General features: G+C 37.4%; 1 protein-coding gene and 1 non-coding gene across 3 annotated transcripts in view; both read left to right on the plus strand.

Moving 5' to 3' along the window:
• Positions 1–20,112, plus strand: part of TMTC2 (transmembrane O-mannosyltransferase targeting cadherins 2) — a 402,099-nt gene that overhangs the window by 297,620 nt on the left and 84,367 nt on the right. The window contains exon 9 of one of the 2 annotated variants that reach the window (XM_045830613.1): positions 16,570–16,651. The exons of the other annotated variant lie outside the window; for it this stretch is intronic. Coding sequence (XP_045686569.1) covers positions 16,570–16,651 — 82 coding nt within the window. The remainder of the gene's footprint in view (positions 1–16,569; positions 16,652–20,112) is intronic. 2 annotated transcript variants of the gene reach the window in all.
• Positions 7,653–7,759, plus strand: LOC123813583. Its single transcript, XR_006784773.1, has one exon. It is a non-coding gene; the product is annotated as a U6 spliceosomal RNA (small nuclear RNA).

Here is a 20,112-nt window from a genome sequence, read left to right on the forward strand (position 1 = left end):
ATTTAATTATTTTAAGATATTGCACAGTAGTTACTGTTGCCCTTAATACACAAACGTCATAATCTAACACTCATTGAGCATTTACTATGCACTATTCACTGTTGTGAGAGTTTTACGTGTGCTGTTCAGTTTTAAACCTTAGCTGGAGGTACTGTTCTTGTCCCTGTAATGTATTCTGGACACATTGAACAACTCGCCCAAATAGCCCGGCTGTTTTAAGGGATCGTGCCTTAGGAAGTGGTCAAACTCAGATATCATTCCCAAGCCTAATGGTCTCTCCTCTATGCCAGTGTTTCTCTTTTTATAACATATTTATGCTTATTTAAAAAAAACTACTTTAAGGGACGTTGAAATAAAAAACAAACTGACAATACCTAGAGCAGTGAGGGAAGGGGGATAATGGAGGAAAATAGGGGAAGGTTCGTCAAGAAACATGTGTAAAGGACATGTGGACAAAGCCAAAGTGGGATTAAGGATGGGATTAAGGGTGGGAGGTGGGGATGGAAGGAGGAGAAATGGAGACAACTGTACTTAAACAACAATAAAAAAATAATAAAGTAAAATGGATTTGAAGTAAAAAAATAAAGGAAATCGTGACAGTAGTAATCTGCAATGTGATGGATGTAACAAAAATAAATTAATAAAATAAAATAAAATAAAAATTTTAAATGATTAGTAATTTAATAGTTTACATTTCCCCTCAAGCCTTCAAAGTGCCATGTGTGTTTTTTATGACATTCCACCACGCCCCCCAAAGCACACATGCACTTTGATTTGAGTGGTTGAATTAGTCACTATGTTTCTTCCAAAGACTGCTCTGTGTTTGCAGCAGCTGCACAAGGAATGGTGTTGAGTGGGGCATACTGCCCTCTTGCATACCTCCATATTACTTAGTTAGAAATGCTCTTATGATTGGGTGTCAATTCAGTACCTCTTGGATCTCACAGATAAACTTGACAACTCAGGTGTCAATTGAACTATAGACTGTGATGAAGACAATTTGGGAGGTTGATATTTCTCAAGTTCTGTGCAGCCTTTATAGCACCTATTTTCTACTTAGGTCAACAGGGTGTGAAATATTGACCGTGAATATTTAACCCTGGGTAAGACTACTATTAAATTGTCTATCTAGAGGCAAGCAAGTTCAAATTTTCAGTTCTGTCTCCATATCACTTCTCTATTCATATTTTTCCTATTAGTGACCCACAATTTCTTGCAATATTACACATTTTCTCTCACTGCAAGAAAAAGAGAAAGAGAATTCTATTTGGTAATAATGCCAACACTCGTGCATGTAAATGTCAAGTAGCACACTATACCACTAGGTTTTGAGAATGACCCATTTGGGTGATATGCTTGTCATATGCATTTATACTTAAAAAACTCGTTCTGCTAGTAATGTGCCAGTCTCTGACCATTTGCTACATGTGTGCAAATGTGTGAATCTGCTTTAAAGATTCCTGTATTCTATGTCCTACCTCTGGTCACCTCACTAGAAGTAAAAATGAATGAGTGTTGCTTACTAAACAATGCTGTTTTCAGTAGATTTTCTCTATTTGTAAGTCACATACAATTATTCACAGAAAGTAGCTCAAGAATCATGGCCTGACAGAAAGTAGAAATTTGGCAGCTTTAGTTGTTAAATAGGCATATTTTGTCAAGTAGGTGTGTTTTGAGTTGGTTGGTATTAAATTAACTTTTGCAAGCTGCAACTCCTTTTAATGGTGTTTAAACAAGAAATAAATTCATCACACTGACTTTTGAAATAATGTCTTTATTTTTTTTATTTTTACAGATTTTATTTATTTTCAGAGAGAAAGGAAGGGAGGGAGAAAAAGAAAGAGAGGATTATTGATGTGTGAGAGAAACATCAATTGGTTGCCTCTCAGGGCCCCAACTGAGGACCTGGTCTGCAAACCCAGGCATGTGCCCGACCGGGAATCAAACCAGACACCTTTTGGTTCACAGGCCAGCACAGTCCACTGATCCAGACCAGCCAGGGCATGTTCTTAATTTAGATCTTACAAAGAGAACTTTTAAGCCACCAGCACTTGGATTGACTAAATAGTTGTCTTGATGCCCAGCCAACTTGTCCTCCATCTGTGAGCCAGCTGAAGTATGCCAGCCACCTGCTTTTTGAGACCTCCTCTGACCCAATCAGGCCAAATAGATGCCTTGGTCTCTATTATATGTTAAACATACACTATGCATATGTTTAACAAGGGTCCTTTTAAGTATCATCTTGCAATTGAAAAGGGCCTATATACCTACCTACCTCCTTCTAACTGTGTGATGAGGAATGGATAGATGGGTGGATGCATGGATGTATGGGTGGACCTCTAGTCTATGAAACTTACCTTTAAATAGTGTAACAATTCCTCGTAGTAAACTTCTGGACCAAGACTATAATGCAATAAACAGCATAAGCTGTGAAGCCAGATTATTTTTGTTTAAATACCAGCTCTGCCAAATCAAGCTTTTTTTCTTTTTTAATTGTTGTTCAAGTACAGTTGTCTCCATTCCCCCTCACCCAACCTCACCTCCCTCCCTTGATCCAACCCCCCTTTGACTTTGTCTATGTGTCCTTTATACATGTTCCTGACTCACAGAGCAAGGCACTTAACCTCGCTGTGTCTCAGTTTTAGTTTTTAGTTTTGGTTTAATTTTGGTTTAAAATCTAGATAATTATAGTATCACAGGTGTGTTATGAGGATTTAATGTGGCAGTACACATAAAGTGCTTGAGTAGTGCCTGGCACACAGTAATCTGCTCCATAATGTTTCTATTCTTACTATGTAACCTTTGAGGAGAATATGCAGTCTGCAGCCATACCACCCAAACATGCACGATTACATCTGATCTCGGAAGCTAAGCAGGGTTGGGCCTGGTTAGTACTTGGATGGGAGAATGTACAGTTGTAATGTGCTAGGACCACAGACTACTTGAAAAATGTGGTTTTGGAAAACAGAGAAGATGACTGGAAACTTAATTATGCTTGACAGAGATCCCATGGTCATGTTCTGTGAAAAGATGCCTTTGTTTTGTTAAGAGCATGTTGGGAATGGAAAGCCGAGGGCCTGGTGAGACCTCACTGATGCCCTTATAGGAGCCCAATTGTTTCTTCTGGTGGGATATTAGAGTGTCGTAAAAGCCATTGTTTCAGTCTCCTGGTGAATACTTATGAGCAGTAAACAAGAGTTAGGGCAGCTACATAATATTTGTCGAAACCAAGAAGGTGGTGCTGTTATCCTTACACTGGAACAGAGGGCACAGACAGAGCAGTTGCAGGCAAACCAGAATAACTCTGAGGCATGGTATATGCACTTTCAATACATATCTGGCCTGGCTGGTTTAAGAACCTTCCTAGGTAATTATGCCTTTACCTTTCAAGTAGAATGTTACAGAAGAAGATAAATGGATCATTTATCCAGCCTCATTTAGTTTATCTCATTAATACATAAAAAACCTACAGTTGATTTTATGTCTCAGCTACTATCCCCAGTCTCAGTGTTAGCTCACTGGGGAAGGGGAAGGGGCCAGTTCCTGTTCCCTGTCATGGATTGGAAAGTAGTGGAGACAAACATGGATGGCATGAGTTAAGAATGTAACTTTTCTTTAAACCTGAATTTTAAACCAGTGATTAGTTCCCCTGGATTAATTCTATTTCTTTAACAGAGAATCATAACCAGTAGAGTTTAGTTCACCCAGGTCCCTCACTTGACATCTGAGGACAATGAAACTTACTCAGATTAGTGGCTGGCTTTCCCTGGTTGTTCACCTTGGCGTCAGAACCAGACTGGAACTCAGGTTTCTGCTATTGAATCCAGTGTTCTCTTTGGTACCATGGTTAAATCATCAAAGAATTCCATGTCTAAGTAAATTAAATAATCCTCTATGTCCTTTACTGTTGAAGCTGTCTACCAAAAAAAGTATAAAATTTGGGAATTATTTACATCTGGCTTTATCCCCTTGAGAGAACATTTGGATTTGAGTGCAGTGGCACCCTGCCAGTGACAAATGGAGGCTGAGACTGCCTTCCCATCATCCGCTACCTTTTATGGTGTCTAGGGATTTCTTGCTCTCCTTTGTGACCCAGCTGCAGAACAGCTGTTGTTGAGAGGCTCCTGCTTTTCCACTCTCACAGGGCAGCTTTCCTAACCATCCCCACAGGATTTAAACCTCTGCAGCAGGAGTGTCAGTGCTGAGTGCTGTGAGCCAAGGCCGTCTCCATGGGGGCCGGTCAGCATAGCCTCTTCCCAAGCTGTTGCTAAAGGATCGGGGATGGAGCCATCCAGCTAATGTTCAAAAAGCTGGTCAAGGCAAACAAGAGGCACCATTGCCCAAATGCCCAGCTTAATGGTTGGTATTGTTGCTCATCGCTAAGATTTTTAGCTTTCTAACTGCACTAATTCCTTAGACCAAGATCACATTGACCACCTTATCCATTTGAAAGGAAGTTTCCTATTGGAAACCATTTTCCGTGAACTTTTAGTGCCACTTTATGGACCACAGATTGCTGACTGAAATATGTTTTTTTTTCCTTGTAGAGAGGAGGTATTGGTGATAATGAAACTAGGGGCTAGTTACCTTCTGGGCATCACTTAGGCCTTAAGACTGAGTCACATTTACCCACTGGAAACTATGCCATACCTCACTGAGGCAGCGCTACTTCCCAAAGAGGGTACACACTACACAGGTGTGTTTAGAGTGGTTGCTTTTTCAAGATATTTACATTTCCATGTACTTTTGACCACCTGCTATGCATCTGGCCCTTATAAGAAGGGTTGATTAAACCACTCTCCTGAAGTCATTTACAAGTAAAAGAGAAGATAACCAATGGTGATTGGAGTACATATGTAAGTGTCAACAACAAAAGTAGGAATCAAGTGCCTTTGGAGCACCCAAAGCTCAGTTTAAAGGATCCTGCACAGTTTAGTTTGGCCAAAATTGTAAACTTATCTAAGACTTCTAAAAAATACTTTTTTGAGTTTCTTTTCCTTCTAATTTTCAATAGAACTAAGAAAAAACCTAGACATGAATTTTTTAGACCCAGTTGTGATTTATGTTTTGTCTTTCTGTGTTTTTTCTTCAAAACTCTCAATGTGTCTCATCCCCTTCTGCTGACAGTATCACTTCCCCTCCCCTTCACAGCCAGATGTGGCAGAATTGTCTGCACTAAGGTATCCATTTCCACACCCCAGTCCCTGGAGACCCCCTATTCCTTTTGGCTTTAAGGCCCATTCCATAGAAACGCACCATTCTGAGGTTACCAGCCATCTCTCTGTGTCACTAAGTCCAGCAGATGTTTTAGGCATTTGACCTACCTTCGGAATTGACTTATGCTGTTTTCTTGAAATACAACTTTATCTTGCCTTTGGCTTCTCATTCAGCCTGATTGACAAACTGCATCCTTGACATCACAGATATCTCATAGGTACCTCAATCTCTACAATTCTCAAGACTGGGTTTATACTGTTACTCCCTTAACCCATCCCTCCCTGCCCCATATTTCCTTCAATTCCACAATCAGGAACCTAGCAGTCATCATGTTACCTCATCTCCCCAGCAGAGTCCCCCCAACACATACACCTTTTCTGTCCATATTGTAGTCCTCTCTGCATTATCTGAATATTCCTCATGTCAGTCCACTAATCCTTACCTCTGTTATCAACCTCATTCACTCTTTTTTAAAAGCCTGGACTAATGTGCCTACATCCCTTCTGTTCTCATCCCAATGTTATCCATACTGTCCTCAGAGTGATATTTATAAAGCATATAACCACATATTCCCTTGTGGCCAGGTGTGCTCTACTCACCCCTGCTTTTTTACCTGGTCCACCTCTACTCCTGTCTCACTCACCTCTGCTCTGTGTAGTGTTTCTGTTTTCCTGCCACGGAGACTTTACCTTTGCTGGACCTCTGCTTAGAATACCTTGTCCCCCTTTCAACTGGTTAATCAAACAGATCTTTCAGATTTTTAGAGCAAGCAGCAGTCCCTTTGGAAACCTTTCCTGAGTGGGATTCATAACCCTCATCTGTGTGCTCAGTAACAGCTACAGTTTGGGAAGCATCATGGGGGGGGGGGGAGTTGTGTCTCTTCTTCCCCACTTTCATCCTTGTGCTTAACCCAATGCTAGGCACGTGATAGGTCCTCAATACGTATTTGTTGAATAAAGGAAAGAAATGAATAAGTTCAATGAACAGCTGAAAGTTCATTGTTTTAATTAAAAATAGACATTTTTCTGTTTGGTTTGTGATTCAAAGATATATGTGTTATTCTAAAGTCTAAAAATAGCCAATTTTAACACTTAAAATGATTTATGTAATTTAAAGTAAAATTCTATAACTTAATTATAAATTTTTTTCAAACATAATTTCTACTTACTTCACCACAAGTTGCCTTTTAACTTGACTTTGAGCTTAATATAAGCAGTGCTGTGTACCAGCCTAAGTCACTTGACCAAATGGAGCTTAAGATGTGGTTGTTTCTCATCACATTACTTATCTCCCACTGAAGTGTTCTCACACTATGTGTGGATGGCCTCCCTAAGCTTAAAGGGAAAATATACAAGTGAACAGATTTAGAAAGGATATGAAAACTTGTGATATAACAGGAAATGTAAACAATCTAAACATCTTCAGTTATGTAGTATTTTTTAAATTAGCTTTTCTGTGTTTATACCTTAAAATCTAACATATAATTTATATATATATATATATTTTAAAGATTTATTTATTTATTTTTAGAGAGGGAAGAGAGGGAGAAAGAGAGAGAGAGAGAGAGAGAGAGAGAGAGAAACATGAATGTGCAGTTGCTCGGGGCCATGGCCTGCAACCCTGGCATGTGCCCTGGCTGAGAATCGAACCTGCAATACTTTGGTTCACAGCCCATGCTCAATCCACTGAGCTATATCAGCCAGGCTAATTTATATATTTTTTAAATTATCAATTATTTTAAAATTTATTAAAGGCAAGTTACTTATTTAAAACAGTTCATTTAAATAGTCCTAAACGTTTATATTTTATGATGCTTTTTAATATATTTTTATTGAAAATGTGATTAAAATAAAAAGTTTTTTATTTTTTCCCTGTTTTGCTTTCTTGGTAATCTTATGCATCTTTACCTTTCATTTTCTTTTCATGCAAGGTACCAGTTAGCTAGTGTTCTTTACCCTTGACTACGCCTGGTCTGTAGCCTCCTATCTGGCCAGTCTTTTTGAGTTAGTTCTCCAGCTTGTCTTGTCCTAGCCTGTCAGTCAAACAGAACTTGATTACTCCTCTACACATACACCTTCTTACTGACACTTGTTCCCACACAGTCTCTGCCCTGTGATGACATGATGCCTGCATTCACCTAGGTGCTGCAAGCTTGCAAGCTGCTGAGTCATCTTTAATTCTTGTTTTCATGTTATTCCTGTACCCAATTCATCAGTCACCCATCTTCAGGAGATTCCACATCTAACCATATCTCGCTGCTTCTGCTGCTTTTACTTTACTCTTAGCCATGGAGTATTAATAACCTCCTAAGGGGTCTTTCTGTTTTCTCTTGTGCATTCCCTACAGTCAGTTTTTCCACCCAAAATCTACAGTTTTTTTTACACCTTTATGTAAATTCCTCCATGGTGTTCCTTCCTAGTAAAAAAAAAACCCCACTGCTTTCTTCAGCAGCACGTACTCTAAAATTATAATGACACTGAGAGGATTAGCATGGCTCCTGCCCAAGGATGACACACAAATTCATGAAGTGTTCCATGTTTTGTGCAGTTCTTGGAGGCAGTTTGACCCTTTGCTTGTTAACATCAAGGAAATATATGAGTCAGAGAAACATGTGGCATCCAATATTGAAACTGTGGTTTGGACTACGAAAACAGAAAATTCATTCCAAACTTCTCACAGTGCATGCTAGGTCCTACCTGATCTGGTCCTTCCTGTCTCTCACAGTCATTTCCTATGATTCTTGAGAGCTTGTTTGGAGGTTCTAGCAGGGGAGCGCAGCTGCTTGTATACCCTTGGCCGAAGACCGGTCCTCTCCTCTAATTAAGAAGGTCATCCTCTTCAACCAAGCCACGCAGCTTCAGGAGGGACACACATGGATCCGTGAGGGAGGAAGGGGACACCCACCTAGCCAGCCAGATCAACCGAATCAACCCTGGCGATCAATGGGGTGACAGATGTCGCAGCCAGATCGCCCTCACATCCTCATTTCCTATGATTCTTTGTGGGGTGTATTCCACTGCTGCCATATTGGTGGTCTTGTTAGTCCTAACACTCCATGTGTGCTAGTCCTTTGCATGGCTCGCTCATGCCCTTTACTTAGGTCACTTCTCAAATGTCACTAAAGGCCTTTCTTAACCACTTTATCAAACGTCACCCCACCCCATCCCCAGTAAAGGATGGCTCTGTTCCATTAGCCTGCATTATTGTAGACCATCTGACAGTGCCTGTGTAAAGTATCCATTATACCTTGTAGGCTGTGAACTGCAGGAGGGAGGGAACTTTGTCTTGATTACCAAGATCTGGAACACAGCCTGTCACATAGCAGGAGCTTATTCCATTTCTGGGGAGAGCAACTTCACATCTCTGAAGGCTTATTTTGCCTTTCTCAGTAGACGAAGTCTACTGTGTTCTCCAGACACAATTTCACACTAACACAGCACTATATTTAGTGGTCCACTCTAGATGAGCATTTCTCTCTCCATCACTCTTGAAATATTGAGGGATCAACCCTTTCATTCACCTTTGAAACCCCAGCAGAATAATCTGATGATTCAGATAGTGTTGTTGTCCTCTTAAAAATATTTTAGCTTTTTAAAAAATGTAATTAGGATAGAAACTACAGTTTAAAACCTGTGCATTTCATTTAGCAGTGGGTCATGAAATTCTCTTTTGTTTTAAAACTTTTTCACAAAATCGGTTCATAGTATTTCACTGAAGTGGCATTTAGTTAACCAAGTTTACACTAGTGGACACTGGGTTTGTATAAACAATACTGCAATGAAAATGAATTGCTACCTTTTTTGTATTTACAGGTATAAATACAAAAATCTACCTTTGAACAAATACCTAGAAATAGAATTGTTTGGCTAAAGTGTATCTGTGATTTAAAGGCTTTTGGTATATATCAAATAGCTCTCTAGAAGATCCTATCAAATTTTATTGTTTTTTAGCTATGTGTGATATAAGCACCTATTTTTATGAACCCTTAGTAATACTGAGTTCTAATATTTTGGAGGGAGCCTCACTGATAGAGGAAAATAATAGCATCTCAATGTGTTTTTCAGGAAACACATTGTGCATTTCAGGAAAATGAAATATTGAGTAAGTTTAACGTATTTTTGTAGGGATAGTGGCTGTTATTTTTTGGTACTTGTAAACTGTCATTTATTTTTTGTTCCTATTGCTCATATAATATGCCTGCCATTCAGATGAGAAACTCAGCATGTGCATGATCCACTTTGTCATCTTTGAATGAAATTCAGGGTACTGCCGTCTTCCATCACACTTGGTCAGCCATTTAATTTCAGCCTGTTTTGTGGCCTCCTTCCCTCCCAGGGTTTGAACTAAATCTGAAAGGCTTAATGATGCTCACAAAGCTGGGGAGAAGCTGCCCTCATCATCTCGGTCTGAGGTGATACCTCCACTTTGAAGTCTGATTGCTCTGCAGTAGGACTTGGGATGGGTTTTAAGGAAACTTTGCTCAGGTTGGGAGTCCTGGTTCTGGGGCCCAGCCTCAATCTAGGCATACATATCATAAAGCTGTCCTTCCCCACTAAGATTTTGACAGCTACTCTGGTGCTGCCCCTGAAAAACCTGAGCACTCCCTGTCACCACTAGCCGCCCTTAGTGCCATTTGATATATTTCAGTGAACTTGGACTATAAGAATATATTCCAGGTATCTTTCATGCAGCTTCTGCTTTGGGGCATTTAGGAAAATAGGTTACAGAAGGCCTGCTATAGAAAATGGGACTTGGGAGAAAATTCAGAGAGGAAAAACACAATCTGTTATCAGTAAACTGTTCAGCCATGTTCATTTTTGTACCCAGTATTCTTATTCTATTATATTTTAGTGCATCCCAGAAGAAATAGTATTCTCTCCCTAAAATATGAATGCCATGGTCCAATGTGATAATTTGATGGACAAAGTTTTCTGGTAGTATAGAGATAAAGTATTTTATCATGAAAGTTACCATTGCCCCTGTCCCTTCGCTTTGCATCTGATTAAGGTTGGCTCTAGTGGATTATATTCAGTGTCTTGGAGGGACTTGAGAATTAAATGATTTTCTGTAAATCATTTTGATTTGTAAGAATTTGTTAAACTGTTATATTTTTAAAAGATTTTTTTCTTTTGTGGAGAAGACATATCCTGAAGATACTTCACATATAACATTGTGATGTTAAAAAAAAAGACCATCAAATAATGTTCCTTTTGTTTGTAAGTGGTGGTTCTCACAAATTAATTTTTCAGGACTGTCTCTTTAATTGCTTTTTCTTTTCCACTCAAATGCAATGTATATTTAAACAACACGGTTACCAAACTATACTTTTGGCTTTTGGACCTGTTGTATTGGCTGCTTCCCATTTTTATGAATCCGTGCAGATTTACACTTGAATGTGAAATAGAGGTGTGCTTTTCATTGATTGAGGAAAATGACTGATGTTCACAATTGTCAGGCTTTCCAGAGAGTAAACACTAAATGTGTGGAAGTGGCTACAACATACACAACTGCAGAAGGAGACCCTTGCTACTAAATAGGACCATCCTGTGGGAGCTCTGGTTTGTTCTGATTGTTATCCCTAGCGATGCTGAAAACACAGGTAGTCCCTGGTTAGGATGTAAATATTTACTGTAGTTGAGAATTGGGCTATTTCTAAGGAACTCTTTTTTATAGTTTGATAGACCATGGCTCATGTGACAGATTCCACATGTAAAGTGGGGAAATTATTATTTTGTTCACAGCTCTGTACTTTATTGAAAATGTGTGAACATGTGAACTACGTAACTGAGGACTGACTGTAAGGTATTAAGCTATGTGTAGCAAATAGTGGTAGCCTGTGTATTTGTTGACCATTATATTTACAGAAAACTGGGGTGGCTATAGAAGGACAGGTTGAGTCATTTGGGACTAATTTAGTTCATAAGACAAGGGTAATGAACTAGTCACATTTACACCTATATATTCTTAGTTCAATGCAACGCTGCGGAGTCTTGACCTTTTCAGACTTCATTTAGTAAAATGGCAGTTCTGAGCTGTGGCATCAGGACACGTGTGATGATATAACAAGCTGATGTAATGGTTGATATTATCAGTAATTTGTTACCAAACGTAAGTACAAAAGTTGTTTTAAGATTTACTTTTTAAACACAAACAACTCAATCTGAAACCATAATGGTGTAATTCTCTCTTATATATTTTAATATTCCTGAATGGTTTCTTAAGCGGGAGTTCGAGGAGAGTTTGGGAGGAGTGTGTGACACTCACATATAGGTTTATAGTTATTCACATGGAAAATAATGCAGTCGTTAAAAAATAATGCAAGAATACATTGTATTTTGCATACTCACAACTGTAGACCTACTGTTGCCCTATCTGTGTGTGTGCGTGTGTAATGGCCTGATCAGATACAGGTGTTTATTAAGATTTGAGTCAGATTGTAGAAGATATTGATAATTTGATGATTAAATAGGATAAGTGGAAACAAGAATCTATTAAAATATTTTTGCACCTGGCTGGTGTAGCTCAGTGGATTGAGTGCAGGCTCTGAACCAAAATGTCGCAGGTTCGATTCCCAGTCAGGGTACATGCCTGGGTTGCAGGCCATGAACCCCAGCAACCACACATTGATGTTTCTCTCTCTGTCTATCTCTTTCTCTCCCTCCCTCCCTCCCTCTCTCTCCCTCCCTTCCCTCTCTAAAAATAAATAAATAAAATCTTTTAAAAAATATTTTTGAATAAGGGTATAATGAAAACAGTTCTACTTAAGGAACATTAATCTGGTGAAATAAAGTTCAATGAGCAAGGAAATCTGAACTCTCTTTTTGCACTCTAGATGTAAGCTGAAGGGGCTTGTATTGGGCTCTTATTTGAGAGAGGAGAAAGTGTTAGGAACGAGAGTCATTTTTTTAGGAAAGTTGTTAAATGTAGTTGCTACCATGACATGAAATTCTAAAAAGCATTTTTGAAATTTGATAGTTAGGAACCAGATGTGACATTGAACTTGGGAGAGAGAATTCTTTTGAGGAGATAGATGGAAGAAAAATCAAAGAATGCCACAACTTTATATGCCAGATCTGAAGCTAGTTATTTCCATTTGATTTGTGATTTTTTTAGCAATCCTTCAGAATTGGTGCTAATTATGTGAATTTTTCCAAATGAAGGGAAAAGAGACTCGAATATTACAAACAGATACTCAGAGCCACACAGTTATATAAGTACAGACAGCAAGATTGAAACACAGGCTTGTCTGTCTCTAGGCTAGTTCTCTCAAAGAGAATTGGAGAAATTGCTTGCTCACTGTGCTGTGTGACCAACTCCCTTACACTTGGGCAATATGTTCATAACGTGCCTCCTCCCACTAGGGCTTGATGGCAAGCTCTCTGTTTGTGGTTAGACCCCTGGTACTTAGAACTGTGCAAGGCAAATTGTAAGCATTCGATGAATATTTTTTAACCTGTAAAAATATAGAAATGAGCAAATAACAAGTCATAGAACTGGCAGTAGAACCCAAGCCTCTTTATTAATGTTTCCCTTACTTGTCACAGTTGACCACAGTCCTTTTTTCTTGGTTTTATGAACCAACTCAAGTGTCAGAAATCCCAGCCAATATACAGAGTGAGTAATGGTGCTTGATGTGAGGGGTTCGTGCAATCAGTGGCTTACACCATACTGCTTATAGACAATGCTGACATCATCTAAAAGACACCAGGAAAAATCTGCTGAGAAATAACTTTTTTCTCTTCTTAATTGCCATCCCTTTAAAGCAATGATAGTTGGTAGAGTAAATGTGATTAAACATAGTGTTACCTCCCAGCCACTGTAATCCCTTCCTAAGACCTAGTAATGTGTGTGTCTGTGTGGCATATGCATTTGGTTGATTCTTGATTTTATGTACTCTTGTGAGGATTTTATTTTCCTCCTTGTTATTTGGCCCTTGATTAAATAAATAATAATCAAAGCAGAAAGATAGGTTTTTGCCTGATGGTTTGATACCCCCAGAAAAGAGTGTTCTGTCCTTTGATGTGTTTATTCTGCATCTGGGAGCTGGTGGGACTTATTGCCTTTAATAACTGGATCCATGAGGCAACTGGAGACCACTGTCCTTTGCATTCTGGTGCATGTTTTTAATGCGGTGTACTGTTGTTTTGCCAGTAGACTACAGACAAGGATTTTACTACCCCATTTACTGTGACATGATAAATGAACAAGTTTTTCTCTTCTATCCTGAAAAACTTAAGTGGAAAAAACTTCACAGACCCTTTTTATCTTTGCATATAACATTTGCACAGACTTTCTGCCAGTGATAGTGTTCATTTTGCATCTTTCTTTTAATAGCATCTGCAAGTTCTTTATACATCATTTTTCAAGGATGATTTAAAGCTGTGCTTTTGAGGTGGTGCGTATAACAAAATATTCACAATTCTGCATTCTGTTGTATACTATATATGTATATGTATGTACATATATATATAAAATAATAGTTAACATTTATAATAAATTTACAGTATACCTAAGTATTATAATTATGTGTATCACCTTAGAAATTTCATATTCTTTTTAAAAAGATTTTATTTATTTATTTTTAGAGAGGGGAAGAGGGGGAGAAAGAGAGGGAGAGAAACATCAATGTGTGGTTGCCTCTAGCACACCCCATACTCGGGCCCTAGCCCACAACCCAGGCATGTGCCCTGACTGGGAATCAAACCAGTGACCCTTTGATTTGCAGGCCGACACTCAACCACTGAACCACACCAGCCAGGGCTAGAAATTTTATATTCGTATAAAATATTTTTATACTCTTTTTTAATAATACACTTCACTTTTAGAGCAGTTTTAAGTTTACAAAAAAATTGAGCCAAAAGTACAGAGAATTCCTGTATGCTCCCTCACCATCCTATTACCCTTCACATAGCTTTCCTATTATTATAAACTTGCTGTAGCATTGTGCATTTGTTAAAACTGTTGAGCCAATATGGATACATTATTATTAATTAAAGTCCATTGTTTAATTGGGGTTCACCCTTTGTGATACACATCCTATGGGTTTTTACAAATGTGTAGTGACATGTACTTGCTATTATAGTATCATAGAGAATAGTTTCACTGCTCTAAAAATCTGTTCTCCACCCATCTTCTTTTTTTTTTTAAGATTTTATTTATTCTTAGAGAGGGAAGGGAAGGAGGAAGAGAAAGAGAAACATCAATGTGCGGTTGCTGGGGGTCATGGCCTGCAACCCAGGCATGTACCCTGACTGGGAATCGAACCTGCGACACTTTGATTCACAGTCCGAGCTCAATCCACTGAGCTATGCCAGCCAGGGAGCCATCTTCTTTTTTGTACTAGAGAAAATTCCAGCTATGAGATGAAATAATTTTCTCAGAGTCACATAGCTACAAAAATGTGGGTGCCATTCTGCCTGCCTAGAATCAATGTTCTTAATTTGTATTTAGACTGTCTGATTCACTATAGTCATTTTATCATTTTGGAATTCTAATTTGGTAAGATTCTTATGAATTTTTACTAACTTCATGAAGGTATTTCATAATATGTGTAAAAAGCATTTGCCTGTGCTTTTTTTTTCCTTTGAAGTTGAAATGCTGGGAGAGATATTGCAAGGAATTAAAATTTTATTTATTGGATATTTGATGAGATATGTGAGTTAAAGAGGAATTGTTGACCAGAGTAATATTATTAAAATGAAAGAAGAAAGGAACTCTGTTGTTTGATCATTTGATGTTAACACTAGCTATAGGTGGCTGAGGCTGTAGGCTAGGTTTCCTGCTAGGAAATGAATGATAAAGAATATGCAAGAGTGGATTTTTTAAATGAGTGGATAAACAAAAAGGAGGAGATATATGGAGACATGAGCCAAAGCTGTATGGAATGTGCAATATTAGCTTAATTATACACTTCTAGCTTTGGAAGATTTATCTCTGTAACTGTTTTGTTTTTTTTTTCAATTTAAAGGGTTTGTTTTTTATTGAATTTATTGGGGTGACATTGGTTAATAAAATTATATAATTTTCTGGTGCACAGTTCTGTAATACATCATCTGTACATTGTACTATGTGTTCATCACCTAAAGTCAAGTCTCCTTCTATCACAATTTATCCTCCTATACCCTCTTCTATCTCCCCCCACCTCCCTTTACCTCTGGTAATCACTGTATTGTTGTGTATCTCTGAGTTTTGTTGTTTTTTGCTTAATCCCTTCACCCTTTTCACCCATCTCCATAGTTTCCCTCCCTTCTTATAGTTGCCAGCCCACTCTCTATCTATTAGTCTGTTTGTATTTTGTGTGTTACTTTATTTTGTTCATGAGATTCCACACATGAGTGAGGTCATATGGTATTTCTCTTTCTCAGACTGGCTTATTTCACTTAGCATAATATTCTCCAAGCCCATCTATGCTGTCCCAAAGGGTAAAATTTCCTTCTTTTTATGGCCAAGTAATATTCCAGTGTGTGTGTGTGTCACAGCTTTTTAAAATCTATTCATATACTGATGAACACAGTGGTTTTAAAAATATATGTAAAGAAAGAAAAGCCATTATTTGAGGTTGATGTAGTAGATAGTGTATAAATTGGAAGGAACAAGTACATTGTTTTTGTGTCAATGCAGGGCTTGTTTTTGTTTGTTTGTTTGTTTGTTTTATTTTGGACCACAGCCACTGGACACCACCCCATGCCTTGATGCCATTTGCGGTCATCATAGGTGTAGCCAGTAATGTTCGTTTAAAACTAGAGCTGGGAAGATAATCTAGTTTTAGGTTAAATCCTGGATTTCCAGTATGTTAGTTGGGAATGACAGTAGGAATTCCTGGATAAACAGTGACTAAATTTGATATTCAACAAATTTAATTAGTATCTTCATGTATAAAGTCAGCAATTAGGACAAAATCATCCCCAAAGCTAAAATGGCCACAATCCTTTACAAGGAATGCAAAGGAAGTCATTGAAGGGAGAATATAACATCATCAATGATAATGATGTTTCTCATCATTCTTTCAAACTATCTTATCCTTTTGGTTTCTGTGAAACCAGTTTTTACTTTATTATTATTATTATTATTATTATTATTATTATTATTAATTTTGCTTGCTTCCCTGGCCCCTTCTTTTTGATCTTTGATGAACTCACTCTTCCTCTGTTCTTCAAATCTTGGTATTTCCCAGGATTCCATCTTCAGTCTTCTCTTTTAATATACTCACCTTGATCATTTTTGTTTAAATAAAAACAAAACAGTTTTCATTGATGATTATCAAGTAGACATCAGTCTACTTCATTTGGGCCCGGGGGGAGAAGAATCCCTCATGATCCGCCACTGAATCATCCATTTTCTCTGTTTTTCAAGGGTCGTAAGAGTGAGGCTGAAAAGTTCTTCTTGAAGGCCATTGAGCTGGATCCCACCAAAGGAAACTGTTACATGCATTATGGTGAGTGGTTGAGAGTTTTTCCCATGCCTCCCCCCCCACATTTCCAATTAATGTTGATGTGAGATTTAGGTTTTGCGGGCAAAGAGCATTTTGAGAGGACATCAACTTTGTTATTGCATACTTAGCCTCATTCCACTCTTACCTTCTCATTGAAAATGGACATATTAAAAAGGACTATGTATTATGTTTTCCTTTAGTAATTTTCATAGGACTTCAGTGGGGAAGGCGTTTTCACAGTAGTTTCATCCAAGGTCAATGTGGAGGTTAAATGAGTTCTCATCAGGAAAACATCTCAGTCCTTGCCTGATGCATAGTATGTAATTCAAATAGTAGCTCTTTTCATAGTAGAAGATAATGCATTGCTTATGGAATTGTATCATTTTTAAGTTTTAGAAGTTTAAATTTTGGTCTCAAAATCTTGTTTTCTGGAAGATATGGATGTACAGCAGCCTCTACATGCCTGAGATTGAGGTCAAGGAGGAACTGTAAAGGGTGTAAAGGATGGCTCTCTCATTCAGTTTGGCCTTGGCCTTAATCATTCCAGAGTGAACTTACATAACAGCTCTGTCACATTCTACTCTATCATTAGTAGTGAGTCATGTGTTAAGTGAGGCAAAGTAATATAGCTGGTTTTATGTTGTGAAAGATGTACTTATTTCTACCAGATTTGCAGTTGAAATAGCTTTAAAAAAACAAAAAAACATTTCCTTTTGCTGATCCCTTGGGGGAAAGAAAGGTTGCTTTGACCACTGTTGGCTTTGATGTGTTTGTTAGTTATGATCAAGAAGTAAATTTAAAGGTGGATGGAAATTAAATCTTGAGGAAATAAGGTGAATATTCTTATGCAGTATTTAATTTCTTCTTGCATTTTCCAATGACTAAATAAATCAGTGACAGGCTATGAGTTTTGAAAATGTAAATAGTAAAATGGAGGATACACTTAACCAACCACAAGTCCATTTGTTTATTTATATTGTATGGATATGTTTATAACCTAGGTTTGTGATGCTTTATCTTTCCAGCATAACACAGCTTATAGTTTTACACAACTTGTTGCATAACCACTTTTGCTTTCGTTTCACAGTGCATTTTAATTGCCATGTTAAAAATATCAGTCAACTAGTTTGTTTGCTGCAGAATTTATCATTGCAAGTCTTCTTATATGAAATATTTTAAATTAGGATTTTCTCATACATGCTATTTTGTGTACCCCTACTGTACGTTAAAGCAGCCCCATGATTGTTTGCTCTGAGTGCTAAGGGACCTCCTTGTCATTGGATCTAATGAAATAGGATTTTTATTTCTTGCCACCTGAATGTTCTTTACCTTAAACTAATTCTACTTACTGCATCCTCTACGCCTTTTTCCCATAATTTCATTGGATGCTTTAGGTTTTTTGCAACCAATTCCTTTAACCTTCATCACTGCTTCATTTGAATTGAAATTGGAAAAAAATCACTGTTGTATTAAAGAGTCATCCCCCTTAGTCTCCATTTATTCTGGCTGGTCTGTCTTTACTCACTTCTATCTTTTTATTTACTTTTATATTACACCATACTCCTGATTTTTTTTTATATTTTAATTTATTTTATTTTTTTAGTGGTGGTATTAGGGAGTATTACTCCCATGAGAAATATTTGGATTTAGTTTTAACAGAAAGTGCAGCAAATTCTTTAGTGTATGTTATTTGTAAAACAGCCATAAAAAATGTTCTATAAATTCATGTGTTAAAAACAGACTTTTCCTAGTACCCCTGGATTCTTTTAAAATTTTGGCATACATACATTTTAGAAGTACATTTATTTTCTATTGGAGGAATGATGAGATAATTCAGTATAATTTTATGAAATACTTTCAGTATTTTCCTGCACTCTGGAGTAGGAAATGGAAGGGACTTAAGATGAGGCATCAAAAAAGTTTAGGGCAAAATAATCTACAAACAAACTGGAAGCCCATACCTGAGTGATTGAAATTTCTATCTTATTGTGCTCAAATTATTAAAAAATACACACCTAATGGAATATTAATGATCTTAACTTAAGAATTATCAACTCCAAATGACTAAAATTTAGAACTAGAATTTTTTTTTTAATTATCAACCATATAACCCCTCTGTTATATAAATCAAAGACTATAGAAATGAAGTTGACATGCCCAAGGTAGTTAGTTGTAGGGAACTAAATGTGGGGTTCCTTGGTAACTTTCATTGCTTTTTCTCCCGTATGTTCCATTTCTTCTCACAGTATTGGTAGATGGACAAGCGGGTGGGTAAGTAGATACATATTTTGATTAGTAGGCCCTTCAGTGCAGTTCTATACTGTCCAACTCATATAAGTCATAACTTAACTTAAAATTCTTAGGAAAGCATTTTTATTAATTTGAACATGTGTAAGATTTATCTAATAGGTGCAAGGTACTGTTTTTCTGTTTTAAGAAAGTGAGTAGGATTATGTAGGAAATAAATAGAATGTTGTCATTTTTAGAAGGTGATGAGGTGAGTATGCCAGTACTTTTGAAAACAACTAGTCAGGTAAAGCAACTTTGAAGAGGTCGTATTTGAAATCTGTAAACCTAAGTCAGCTGTTTGAAGAGCTAAGTGAAAGAGTTTCAGATAAAAGAAACAGTCAGTTCAAAGGACACAGGCCAGACCAAGCTTAAGCTTAAGCTTAAGTTTTATAGCAGGGAAAGAAGGCAAATGTGAATGCAAGTATATGAACCTGATGGGAAAGTGGGAGGAGATGAGACTGTCAGGGAGGCAGAAGGAGAGCCCATGGGGCTCTGCAGACCAAACTAGTGAATCTGTATTTTATTATTCCAAGAGCAGTGGAAGGGACCATGTAGAGAATACAGGATTAGAGGAAGGTCAGAGTAGAGCAAAAGGAATACTATTGCTGTATTTTAGGCAAGAAATGGTGATGGTTTAGACTAGGCAGTGCTTGTGGGAATGTAAATATTTATATTTAATTCATACTTTTACCTTCTTTAGAGAAATCTTTAGATAATTAAAAATAGGGAGGACCTGTTTTCCATTTTGCACATCAATATCTAGTGAATAGCCATACTCACAGAAATGTGCAGTAGTGTTGGTTGAGCTCAGTTAGAGGTACTCTCTATTTTAGAATTGGATATATGTTCCAAACTTGACTGAGAGATTATTTCATTAGAATTTTTATTACTTCTTGTCCAAGAAGGTACATACTATGACTCTTATATTAGTTCTTTTTCTCCAACTTACTATTTATAGATATTCTTGGAATATTTATACCCATGGATTGAATGAATAATAACATATCTTCAGCCTAAAAATAAATTTTTAAATGAAATACATGTATTATTCTGAATCTTTTTAAAATACTTTTTCACATGCCAGTGAAAACGCAGAGGGGTGAATTTTGTACTATTGGAAATTCACTATCCTGGGTGATTTTATGGGCCTTTTATTTGCTTGTTAATGATACAAG

Source organism: Phyllostomus hastatus, unplaced genomic scaffold (assembly GCF_019186645.2).
Source record: "Phyllostomus hastatus isolate PE091 unplaced genomic scaffold, TTU_PhHast_1.1 phas_contig_152, whole genome shotgun sequence".
NCBI lineage: Eukaryota > Metazoa > Chordata > Mammalia > Chiroptera > Phyllostomidae > Phyllostomus > Phyllostomus hastatus.